The following is a 14,306-nucleotide window of genomic DNA, read 5'->3' on the forward strand; positions in this document are numbered from 1 at the left end:
CTTCTCCTCGTTCCCTCCACCTCCGACACATATATCCTCTTGGTCAATCTTTCCTCACTCATTCTCTCCATGTGCCCAAACCACTTCAAAACACCCTCTTCTGCTCTCTCAACCACGCTCTTTTTATTTCCACACATCTCTCTTACCTTTACGTTACTCACTCGATCAAACCACCTCACACCACACATTGTCCTCAAACATCTCATTTCCAGCACATCCATCCTCCTGCGCACAACTCTATCCATAGCCCACGCCTCGCAACCATACAACATTGTTGGAACCACTATTCCTTCAAACATACCCATTTTTGCTTTCCGAGATAATGTTCTCGACTTCCACACATTCTTCAAGGCCCCCAGAATCTTCGCCCCCTCCCCCACCCTATGATCCACTTCCGGTTCCATGGTTCCATCCACTGCCAGATCCACTCCCAGATATCTAAAACACTTCACTTCCTCCAGTTTATATATATATATATATATATATATATATATATATATATATATTTTTTGCTTTGTCGCTGTCTCCCGCGTTTGCGAGGTAGCGCAAGGAAACAGACAAAAGAAATGGCCCAACCCACCCCCATACACATGTATATACATACGTCCACACACGCAAATATACATACCTACACAGCTTTCCATGGTTTACCCCAGACGCTTCACATGCCTTGATTCAATCCACTGACAGCACGTCAACCCCGGTATACCACATCGCTCCAATTCGCTCTATTCCTTGCCCTCCTTACACCCTCCTGCATGTTCAGACCCCGATCACACAAAATCTTTTTCACTCCATCTTTCCACCTCCAATTTGGTCTCCCTCTTCTCCTCGTTCCCTCCACCTCTGACACATATATTCTCTTTGTCAATCTTTCCTCACTCATTCTCTCCATGTGCCCGAACCATTTCAAAACACCCTCTTCTGCTCTCTCAACCACGCTCTTTTTATTTCCACACATCTCTCTTACCCTTACGTTACTTACTCGATCAAACCACCTCACGCCACACATTGTCCTCAAACATCTCATTTCCAGCACATCCATCCTCCTGCGCACAACTCTATCCATAGCCCACGCCTCGCAACCATACAACATTGTTGGAACCACTATTCCTTCAAACATACCCATTTTTGCTTTCCGAGATAATGTTCTCGACTTCCACACATTCTTCGAGGCTCCCAGAATTTTCGCCCCCTCCCCCACCCTATGATCCACTTCCGCTTATATTTTTTTTCTGCATCATATTGCTATAGTCTTATAATAACTTATTAATCAGCTTAGACTTTTGAAAATAGTAAGTCAGAAATATAGCCACTTTGATTTCAAATAGTTCAGTTATGCAGACAGTTTAGAACATACTATTTACAATGTCTTGTATTAGTTAACTGCAGTGTTATACTTTGGCATTAGGTTTACAGAGAAATCCTTTTTCAATCCTGGAATAACATGTTTCAGAGATTATCAGTATGATTATATTCATGAAGAGGTGCTTTGAATGGGCAGGGTACATGAATATCCAATATCACAGATTCTCCACACGGCTTTTAACATATATTGTAGATAACAGATGATTTTTATCTTTTCATTGTGTTCATATTTTTGTAGTTAAAACAAACTTTTTTACTGCTATGCACTTAATATTGTTAATCCTTAAAGTATTATGTATTTCATTGCATTTGTAGCTTATTGGAAAATTCAACCATATCAGAGGTATGACATGTTTCAACTGAAGTATTTGTTTAGGAACTCTTACTTTTAAATTCTGAGCTCTTGTGCCTATATATCCTGATTCAGACAGTGATATATCTTGGTCAGTATTATTGTGAAACAAAATCAGTATTATATTCTCATTATTTCTCTCTTAAAGATGTAGTGATGGGAGCATTGCCTGGTGTGTGACATTGACTAAGGTAGTGAGTAACTGGATGAAGGTTGAAGATGTCAACATTCTACGCTTGATGGATGGCTTGCAAGAAAGTTCCCTTGGATTCTGTGCAACGAAACAGGTAAAGAATTAAAGGAAATCATACTTTGGGTGGGTGAATCTTTATTATGCAAGAGATTGTGAACAAAACTGTGATTGATGCAGAAATGTGTGTTAAGTGTTCAAAGAAATGATCGTTTCTGATTTCCACTAACAAAAAAGTTTGAATTAGTCTGTCTCTTAGATGTGCCCTTTGAATTAGGAGAAAAGTACAAAAATTGCCTCAAGGAAATATGCAAGATGTTTTTATATTTATTTATTTATTCTATTTTGCTTTGTCGCTGTCTCCCGCATTTGCAAGGTAGCGCAAGGAAACAGAAGAAAGAAATGGCCCAACCCGCCCCCATACACATGTATATACACACACGTCCACACACACAAATATACATACCTCTACATCTCAATGTACACTTATATATACACACACAGACACATACATATATACCCATGCACACAATTCACACTGTCTGCCTTCATTCATTCCCATCGCCACCTCGCCACACATGGAATACCATCCCCTTCCCCCTCCCCCTCATGTGTGCGAGGTAGCGCTAGGAAAAGATAACAAAGGCCCCATTCGTTCACACTCAGTCTCCAGCTGTCATGCAATAATGCCTGAAACCACAGCTCCCTTTCCACATCCAGGCCCCACAGAACTTTCCATGGTTTACCCCAGACGCTTCACATGCCCTGATTCAATCCACTGACAGCACGTCAACCCCGGTATACCACATCGATCCAATTCACTCTATTCCTTGCCTGCCTTTCACCCTCCTGCATGTTCAGGCCCCGATCACTCAAAATCTTTTTCACTCCATCTTTCCACCTCCAATTTGGTCCCCCACTTCTCCTCGTTCCCTTCACCTCCGACACATATATCCTCTTGGTCAATCTTTCCTTACTCATTCTCTCCATGTGCCCAAACCATTTCAAAACACCCTCTTCTGCTCTCTCAACCACGCTCTTTTTATTTCCACACATCTCTCTTACCCTTACATTACTTACTCGCTCAAACCACCTCACACCACACATTGTCCTCAAACATCTCATTTCCAGCACATCCATCCTCCTGCGCACAATTCTATCCATAACCCACGCCTCGCAACCATACAACATTGTTGGAACCACTATTCCTTCAAACATACCCATTTTTGCTTTCAAGATGTTGATTAAACAAAAAGAATCTTTATTCACGTCAAAATTCAGTTTTGAGGCCAGTGATGTTACTGTTGTAAAGTTTAGGTGGAGGCAAAATTGCAGACATCCACAAAATGGGATATGAGCCCCTAGCACATAAAGGAGGATCTAACTTAGTACCTAAACAGTATTGGTCAGTTAGTTTGAGATTACATATAATATGTCTTTGAAAGAGTGATAAAAGGGCACATAGTTGGACATGTCCAAAAGCAGTGAAATGAAATGGGTCAACATGGATTAATACCATGAAAAAGTAGGTAACTCTGACTGATAGCTCATTAGAATGACGTATATGAAACTTTGATGCAAGGAGAGAGAATGGACAGTTTTCTCAATTTTGCTGAGACAATTGACAAAGTGAACCACTGAGGATTGCCAAAATGCACTGCCTGAGCACAATGAAAGATGCAAGATTTTCGACACGGAACCTTCAGATAATAACGTTATTGCTTACAAAACATGCGAGGGCTCAGGCAAGAACTATCAAAGAAGCCAAACGAGACTCCTGGCATGGCTTTGTCTCATCTGTGAACAAGGGCACACCAGTAAGTCATGTCTGGTGCACAATCAATAAAATTAAAAGAAAATACAAGCTGCCACTTCCTCCACAAATCCACCACCAAGATCAAATCATTGACAACCCATTGGACATGGCCAACACACTCACCAGGAGACTCTTAGAAACGAGCAACTCAGCCAATTATGATCCATGCCTCCTACACCACAAGCTGCTCTGCACAATCAATAAAATCAAAAGAAAATACAAGCTGCCACTTCCTCCACAAATCCACCTCCAAGATCAAATCATCAATGACCCAGTGGACATGGCCAACACACTCACCAGGAGATTCTTAGAAATGAGCACCTCAGCCAATGCTTCCTACACCACAAGCGCCAGGCTGAGTGGCAAATACCAGACTTTGCCTCAGAAGATACTTTTGATAATAACAAAATATTTACGATGAAAGAACTCCTTCTTGCCCTAAAATCCTGTAAAGGTTCGAGCCCGGGGCCCAGCGCGATCACTTGCGGGATGATTCAGCACCTTAGTAGGCTAACCTGACTAAGTTGTTAGCATTGTGCAATGAGATTTTGATGTCTCAAACATTTCCAGACTCATGGCACTTTGCGCACGTCATCCCCATCCCACAAGGCTCTTGATGCCTCACAAATATAGATTTGTTTTGACCTATTGCGCTCATTAGCTGCATTTGTAAGATCATGGAGAGGATGGTTAATAGGAGGCTACTTTTTTGTTAGAATTGAAGGGTTAAGTAAATGATCAACATTGTGCTTTCTGTCATAACAGGCACACTGAATCATTTAATACACCTAGAACATTCTATATTAGAGTCATTTAGTAAAGTGCGTTTTTTGGTTGCTGTATTTTTAGATTTAGGAAGAGCCTTTGACATGACATGGCAAAAAGGAATTTTAAGCAAACTTTATGCTTTTGGTTTAAGAGGTTATTTACCCATATTTATTAGAAATTTTTTAAACAACAGAACTTTTGCTATGAAACTTACAGCACTCAATGTCATTTCAGACGCATTTGTCCAAGAGAATGGGGTGCCGCAAGGCAGCGTTCGTAGCCCAGCATTATTTGATATTATGATTAATGATATTCTGTCTCCAGCTTTTGTCCTGTGAGATCTTAAATACTCACTTTATGCTGATGATTGTGCGGTATGGCACTCTTCGCCTAGTGCACAATTTTTGACTCACCTGGTTCAAGCTGTGTTTGAGTCCATTCATTGTGGGGCGCTCCTCTGGAGATTTAACTTCTCACCCAACAAAAGTATCGTGGTTGTCTTCACCCGAAAGATTAATATCCCGATTTTGCTTTTAACGTTAGACAACAACCCAATCCCATTTCGAAATACAGTTAAGTTCCTAGGCTTAAATTTTGATAAATGACTTAATTGGAAAAGTCATGTTGACTGTCTAGTAACAAATTGCAGTAAAAGATTAGATATTCTTAAATGCCTTTTGGGTTCCTTCTGGGGAGCTGACAGAAAATTAGATCTAAATTAAACTATGGCTCTCAGGTGTATGCTTCGGTGAGCTGGTATACCCTGAGGAGGTTGGATGTGATACAGAACAAATGTTTGCAAATGTGTCTTGGAGCCCTAACCTGTACCAGAGTTCTATGATTGGAAGTTGAGGCCCATGTACCTCCTCTCCGACTAAGAGATGAGATCCTGTTGTGGCAAAGTGGTATTCTGATGGCCAGGAGGAACAATACACCTGCCTGATGCCTCATTCTGGAATGTTCACAGCTCATCAACAGAGGCGTCAGGCCCCTGGCCATCAGAATGCACTTCCTTTGTGAGAACTCCTGTATTAAAGTGAATGAAGAGGACTTGCTGGTCAAAAATTCCTTACCTCCCCCTGGGAGGGTTCAAAAATTGACATAAGGATGAGCTGGCTCCCAGCCAAAAAACCACATATATTGGAGAGCGAGGTACACCAGCATTTTCGTCAGGTCATCATCAATCACTTGTCTTATGTTCACTTCTACACTGACAGCTCCAAGATGAATAAATGTGTGGGTGCAAGTGTCTGGTTAATGGAATGTGCCCTCAGATACTGCTTGCCAAACCATACATCTGTATTTTGCGCTGAATTTTTTGCCATTGATCGAGCCATAGACTATATGATTAATTCAAATCATGATAAAGCGATAATTTTTTTTTATTCTCTTTCTGCTCTTAAAGCTGTAGGCTCTGAATATACAGAGTCTTTTGAATTACAGGGCAATATTATTAATGAATTAAATTCGTGTGAGAAAGATATCATCTTGATCTGGGTGCCTGGTCATTGCGATATATACGGCAATGAGCAGGCAGACAGCTTGGGGTCCTGCCTTTCCTTAGGGAAGAGATTAGCTCATCTTCTGTGGCAGAGTCAGTGGACCGACCTGACAATTAATAGAAAATGTAAGCAAGAAGTGGCCGACTGGCTGACCTCATACCACAAGAACAGAAGAGAGGAGGTCATGCTGGCCCGCATCAGAATGAATTGTGCTTACACCACCCATCTGCAGCCATACATAAGCAAAACCTTTCCACCACTATGCCAATAGTGTGAACAAATCTCCACAATAGAACATTTACTATTATGATGCGGTAGATTTCGACAACATAGAAGGAAACTAATAAATCACTGCAACAAGAAAAACATTTCTTTTAACATCATTAATGTACTCAGGGATAACCCTAATACTGTTGACAAATTATGGTCTTTCTCAGAGAAGCGGAATTAATCAAGATGATGTAAGGTGGTTGTTGGGTTCTCCTCTAAGCCGGTTGCATGGTGGGTGGACATGTCCATTTACTAGGCGATTGACCTTTACGTTATGGAGCTGAGCCAGCGGATCTCCAAACAAACTATTTAATCTATGTGCATGTCGTGGTGGAGGAGTATCTATAGTCTGTCCTATCTTCTCGCACTCTTTGGTAAAATGCAACTATGTGTGCTGTACCGACTGGATGGTATTTGTTGCCACGTTGGCTCAGTACCCACAAAATCTTTTCTTTCCATCATTTATTTTCATTATTATCAGTATGATATCAGTTACACTTATATATATATATATATATATATATATATATATATATATATATATATATATATATATATTTTTTTTTTTTCTTTTTTTTTTATACTTTGTCGCTGTCTCCCGCGTTTGCGAGGTAGCGCAAGGAAACAGACGAAAGAAATGGCCCAACCCCCCCCCCCCATACACATGTATATACATACGTCCACACACGCAAATATACATACCTACACAGCTTTCCATGGTTTACCCCAGACGCTTCACATGCCTTGATTCAATCCACTGACAGCACGTCAACCCCGGTATACCACATCGCTCCAATTCACTCTATTCCTTGCCCTCCTTTCACCCTCCTGCATGTTCAGGCCCCGATCACACAAAATCTTTTTCACTCCATCTTTCCACCTCCAATTTGGTCTCCCTCTTCTCCTTGCTCCCTCCACCTCCGACACATATATCCTCTTGGTCAATCTTTCCTCACTCATCCTCTCCATGTGCCCAAACCACTTCAAAACACCCTCTTCTGCTCTCTCAACCAAGCTCTTTCTATTTCCACACATCTCTCTTACCCTTACGTTACTCACTCGATCAAACCACCTCACACCACACATTGTCCTCAAACATCTCATTTCCAGCACATCCATCCTCCTGCGCACAACTCTATCCATAGCCCACGCCTCGCAACCATACAACATTGTTGGAACCACTATTCCTTCAAACATACCCATTTTTGCTTTCCAAGATAATGTTCTCGACTTCCACACATTCTTCAAGGCCCCCAGAATTTTCGCCCCCTCCCCCACCCTATGATCCACTTCCGCTTCCATGGTTCCATCCGCTGCCAGATCCACTCCCAGATATCTAAAACACTTCACTTCCTCCAGTTTTTCTCCGTTCAAACTCACCTCCCAATTGACTTGACCCTCAACCCTACTGTACCTAATAACCTTGCTCTTATTCACATTTACTCTTAACTTTCTTCTTCCACACACTTTACCAAACTCAGTCACCAGCTTCTGCAGTTTCTCACATGAATCAGCCACCAGCGCTGTATCATCAGCGAACAACAACTGACTCACTTCCCAAGCTCTCTCATCCCCAACAGACTTCATACTTGCCCCTCTTTCCAAAACTCTTGCATTTACCTCCCTAACAACCCCATCCATAAACAAATTAAACAACCATGGAGACATCACACACCCCTGCCCCAAACCTACATTCACTGAGAACCAATCACTTTCCTCTCTTCCTACACGTACACATGCCTTACATCCTCGATAAAAACTTTTCACTGCTTCTAACAACTTTCCTCCCACCCCATATATTCTTAATACCTTCCACAGAGCATCTCTATCAACTCTATCATATGCCTTCTCCAGATCCATAAATGCTACATACAAATCCATTTGCTTTTCTAAGTATTTCTCACATACATTCTTCAAAGCAAACACCTGATCCACACATCCTCTACCACTTCTGAAACCACACTGCTCTTCCCCAATCTGATGCTCTGTACATGCCTTCACCCTCTCAATCAATACCCTCCCATATAATTTACCAGGAATACTCAACAAACTTATACCTCTGTAATTTGAGCACTCACTCTTATCCCCTTTGCCTTTGTACAATGGCACTATGCAAGCATTCCGCCAATCCTCAGGCACCTCACCATGAATCATACATACATTAAATAACCTTACCAATCAGTCAACAATACAGTCACCCCCTTTTTTAATAAATTCCACTGCAATACCAGCCAAGCCTACTGCCTAGCCAGCTTTCATCTTCCGTAAAGCTTTTACTACCTCTTCTCTATTTACCAAATCATTTTCCCTAACCCTCTCACTTTGCACGCCACCTCGACCAAAACACCCTGTATCTGCCACTCTATCATCAAACACATTCAACAAACCTTCAAAATACTCACTCCATCTCCTTCTCACATCACCACTACTTGTTATCACCTCCCCATTAGCCCCCTTCACTGAAGTTCCCATTTGCTCCCTTGTCTTACGCACTTTATTTACCTCCTTCCAAAACATCTTTTTATTCTCCCTAAAATTTGATGATACTCTCTCACCCCAACTCTCATTTGCCCTCTTTTTCACCTCTTGCACCTTTCTCTTGATCTCCTGCCTCTTTCTTTTATACCTCTCCCACTCATTTGCATTTTTTCCCTGCAAAAATCGTCCAAATGCCTCGCTTCTCTTTCACTAATAATCTTACTTCTTCATCCCACCACTCACTACCCTTTCTAATCAACCCACCTCCCTCGCTTCTCATGCCACAAGCATCTCTTGCGCAATCCATCACTGCTTCCCTAAATACATCCCATTCCTCCCCCACTCCCCTTACCTCCTTTGTTCTCACCTTTTTCCATTCTGTACTCAGTCTCTCCTGGTACTTCCTCACACAAGTCTCCTTCCCAAGCTCACTTACTCTCACCACTCTCTTCACCCCAACATTCTCTCTTCTTTTCTGAAAACCCCACAAATCTTCACCTTCACCTCCATAAGATAATGATCAGACATCCCTCCAGTTGCACCTCTCAGCACATTAACATCCAAAAGTCTTTCTTTCGTGCGTCTATCAATTAACACGTAATCCAATAATGCTCTCTGGCCATCTCTCCTACTTACATACGTATACTTATGTATATCTCACTTTTTAAACCAGGTATTCCCAATCACCAGTCCTTTTTCAGCACATAAATCTACAAGCTCTTCACCATTTCCATTTACAACACTGAACACTCCATGTATACCAATTATTCCCTCAACTGCCACATTATACACCTTTGCATTCAAATCACCCATCACTATAACCCGGTCTTGTGCATCAAAACCACTAACACGTTCATTCAGCTGCTCCCAAAACACTTGCCTCTCATGATCTTTCTTCTTATGCCCAGGTGCATATGCACCAATAATCACCCATCTCTCTCCATCAACTTTCAGTTTTACCCATATCAATCTAGAATTTACTTTCTTACACTCTATCACATACTCCCACAACTCCTGATTCAGGAGTAGTGCTACTCCTTCCCTTGCTCTTGTCCTCTCACTAATCCCCTGACTTTACTCCCAAGACATTCCCAAACCACTCTTCCCCTTTACCCTTTAGCTTTGTTTCACTGAGAGCCAAAACATGCAGGTTCCTTTCCTCAAACATACTACCTATCTCTCCTTTTTTCTCATCTTGGTTACATCCACACACATTTAGACACCCCAATCTGAGCCTTCGAGGAGGATGAGCACTCCTCGCTACCTCGCTAATGCGGGAAATGGCGAATAGTATGAAAGAAAGATATATATATGTATATATATATATATATATATATATATATATATATATATATATATATATATATATATATTTTTTTTTTTTTTTTTTTTTTTTTTTTTTTATACTTTGTCGCTGTCTCCCGCGTTTGCGAGGTAGCGCAAGGAAACAGACGAAAGAAATGGCCCAACCCCCCCCCCCCATACACATGTACATACACACGTCCACACACGCAAATATACATACCTACACAGCTTTCCATGGTTTACCCCAGACGCTTCACATGCCTTGCTTCAATCCACTGACAGCACGTCAACCCCTGTATACCACATGACTCCAATTCACTCTATTTCTTGCCCTCCTTTCACCCTCCTGCATGTTCAGGCCCCGATCACACAAAATCTTTTTCACTCCATCTTTCCACCTCCAATTTGGTCTCCCTCTTCTCCTCGTTCCCTCCACCTCCGACACATATATCCTCTTGGTCAATCTCTCCTCACTCATTCTCTCCATGTGCCCAAACCATTTCAAAACACCCTCTTCTGCTCTCTCAACCACGCTCTTTTTATTTCCACACATCTCTCTTACCCTTACGTTACTTACTCGATCAAACCACCTCACACCACACATTGTCCTCAAACATCTCATTTCCAGCACATCCATCCTCCTGCGCACATCTCTATCCATAGCCCACGCCTCGCAACCATACAACATTGTTGGAACCACTATTCCCTCAAACATACCCATTTTTGCTTTCCGAAATAATGTTCTCGACTTCCACACATTTTTCAAGGCTCCCAAAATTTTCGCCCCCTCCCCCACCCTATGATCCACTTCCGCTTCCATGGTTCCATCCGCTGACAGATCCACTCCCAGATATCTAAAACACTTCACTTCCTCCAGTTTTTCTCCATTCAAACTCACCTCCCAATTGACTTGACCCTCACCCCTACTGTACCTAATAACCTTGCTCTTATTCACATTTACTCTCAACTTTCTTCTTCCACACACTTTACCAAACTCAGTCACCAGCTTCTGCAGTTTCTCACATGAATCAGCCACCAGCGCTGTATCATCAGCAAACAACAACTGACTCACTTCCCAAGCTCTCTCATCCCCAACAGACTTCATACTTGCCCCTCTTTCCAGGACTCTTGCATTTACCTCCCTTACAACCCCATCCATAAACAAATTAAACAACCATGGAGACATCACACACCCCTGCCGCAAACCTACATATATATATATATATATATATATATTATTATTATTATTTTTATTTTGCTTTGTTGCTGTCTCCCGCGTTTGCGAGGTAGCACAAGGAAACAGATGAGAGAAATGGCCCAACCCACCCCCATACACATGTATATACATACACGTCCACACACGCAAATATACATACCTATACATCTCAATGTACACATATATATACACACACAGACATATACATATATACACATGTACATAATTCATACTGTCTGCCTTTATTCATTTCCATCGCCACCTCGCTACACATGGAATAACATCCCCCTCCCCCTCATGTGCGCGAGGTAGCGTTAGGAAAAGACAACAAAGGCCCCATTCGTTCACACTCAAGTCTCTAGCTGTCATGTAATAATGCACTGAAACCTCAGCTCTCTTTCCACATCCAGGCCCCACACAACTTTCCATGGTTTACCCCAGACGCATCACTTGCCCTGGTTCAATCCATTGACAGCACTGTTGACCCCAGCATACCACATCGTTCCAATTCACTCTATTCCTTGCACACCTTTCACCCTCTTGCATGTTCAGGCCCCGATCACTCAAAATCTTTTTCACTCCATCTTTCCACCTCCAATTTGGTCTCCCACTTCTCCTCGTTCCCTCCACCTCTGACACATATATCCTCTTGGTCAATCTTTCCTCACTCATTCTCTCCATGTGACCAAACCATTTCAAAACACCCTCTTCTGCTCTCTCAACCACACTCTTTTTATTACCACACATCTCTCATACCCTGTTATTACTTACTCGATCAAAGTACCTCACACCACATATTGTCCTCAAACATCTCATTTCCAGCACATCCATCCTCCTCCGCACAACTCTATCCATAGCCCACGCCTTGCAACCATATAACATTGTTGGAACCACTATTCCTTCAAACATACCCATTTTTGCTTTCCGAGATAATGTTCTTGACTTCCAAACATTCTTCAAGGCTCCCAGAATTTTTGCCCCCTCCCCCGCCCTATGGTTCACTTCCGCTTCCATAGTTGCATTCGCTGCCAGATCCACTCCCAGATATGTAAAACACTTTACTTCCTCCAGTTTTTCTCCATTCAAACTTACCTCCCAATTGACTTGACCCTCAACCCTACTGTACCTAATAACCTTGCTCTTATTCACATTTACTCTTAACTTTCTTCTTTCACACACTTTACCAAACTCAGTCACCAACTTCTGCAGTTTCTCACATGAATCAGCCACCAGCACTGTATCATCAGCGAACAACAGCTGACTCACTTCCCAAGCTCTCTCATCCAAACTGACTGCATACTTGCCCCTCTTTCCAAAACTCTTGCATTCACCTCCCTAACAACCCCATCCATAAACAAATTAAACAGCCATGGAGACATCACACACCCCTGCCGCAAACCTACATTCACTGAGAACCAATCACTTTCCTCTCTTCCTACATGTACACATGCCTTACATCCTCGATAAAAACTTTTCACTGCTTCTAACAACTTGCCTCCCACACCATATATTCTTAATACCTTCCACAGAGCATCTCTATCAACTCTTATCATAAGCCTTCTCCAGATCCATAAATTTTTTTTTTTTCATACTATTCGCCATTTCCCGTGATAGCGAGGTAGCATTAAGAACAGAGGACTGGGCCTTTGAGGGAATACCCTCACCTGGCCCACTTCTCTGTTCCTTCTTTTGGAAAATTAAAAAAAACGAGAGGGGAGGACTTCCAGCCCCCCACTCCCTTCCCTTTTAGTCACCTTCTACGACACGCAGGGAATAAGTGGGAAGGATTCTTTCTCCCCTATCCCCATACATACAAATCCATTTGCTTTTCTAAGTATTTCTCACATACATTCTTCAAAGCAAACACCTGATCCACACATCCTCTACCATTTCTGAAACCACACTGCTCTTCCCCAATCTGATGCTCTGTACATGCCTTCACCCTCTCAATCAATACCCTCCCATATAATTTCCTAGGAATACTCAACAAACTTATACCTCTGTAATTTGAGCACTCACTCTTATCCCCTTTGCCTTTGTACAATGGCACTATGCAAGCATTCCGCCAATCCTCAGGCACCTCACCATGAATCATACATACATTAAATAACCTTACCAACCAGTCAACAATACAGTCACCCCCTTTTTTAATAAATTCCACTGCAATACCATCCAAACCTGCTGCCTTGCTGGCTTTCATCTTCCGCAAAGCCTTTACTACCTCTTCTCTGTTTACCAAGTCATTTTCCCTATCCCTCTCACTTTGCACACCACCTCAACCAAAACACCCTATATCTGCCACTCTATCATCAAACACATTCAACAAACCTTCAAAATACTCACTCCATCTCCTTCTCACATCACCACTACTTGTTATCACCTCCCCATTAGCCCCCTTCACTGAAGTTCCCATTTGTTCCCTTGTCTTACGCACTTTATTTACCTCCTTCCAAAACATCTTTTTATTCTCCCTAAAATTTGATGATACTCTCTCACCCCAACTCTCATTTGCCTTCTTTTTCACCTCTTGCACCTTTCTCTTGACCTCCTGCCTTTTTTTTTTTACATCTCCCACTCATTTGCATTTTTTCCCTGCAAAAATCGTCCAAATGCCTCTCTCTTCTCTTTCTCTAATAATCTTACTTCTTCATCCCACCACTCACTACCCTTTCTAATCAACCCACCTCCCACGCTTCTCATGCCACAAGCATCTTTTGCACAAGCCATCACTGCTTACCTAAATACATCCCACTCCTCCCCCACTCCCCTTACCTCCTTTGTTCTCACCTTTTTCCACATTCTGTACTCAGTCTCTCCTGGTACTTCCTCACACAAGTCTACTTCCCAAGCTCACTTACTCTCACCACTCTCTTCACCCCAAAATTCTCTCTTCTTTTCTGAAAACCCATACAAATCTTCACCTTCGCCTTCACAAGATAATGATCAGACGTCCCTCCAGTTGCGCCTCTTAGCACATTAACATCCAAAACTCTCTCTTTCACGTGCCTATCAATTAACACATAATCCAGTAACGCTCTCTG

At 42.2% G+C, this 14,306-nt stretch overlaps 1 protein-coding gene across 1 annotated transcript in view; it reads left to right on the plus strand.

Moving 5' to 3' along the window:
- Ltn1 (E3 ubiquitin-protein ligase listerin) overlaps window positions 1–14,306 on the plus strand; it is a 154,557-nt gene that overhangs the window by 59,190 nt on the left and 81,061 nt on the right. Inside the window, exon 14 of the mRNA XM_071671796.1 lies at window positions 1,869–2,007. Within this exon, the coding sequence (XP_071527897.1) occupies window positions 1,869–2,007 (139 nt within the window). The remainder of the gene's footprint in view (window positions 1–1,868; window positions 2,008–14,306) is intronic.

This window comes from Panulirus ornatus, chromosome 17 (assembly GCF_036320965.1).
Source record: "Panulirus ornatus isolate Po-2019 chromosome 17, ASM3632096v1, whole genome shotgun sequence".
Classification (NCBI taxonomy): domain Eukaryota; kingdom Metazoa; phylum Arthropoda; class Malacostraca; order Decapoda; family Palinuridae; genus Panulirus; species Panulirus ornatus.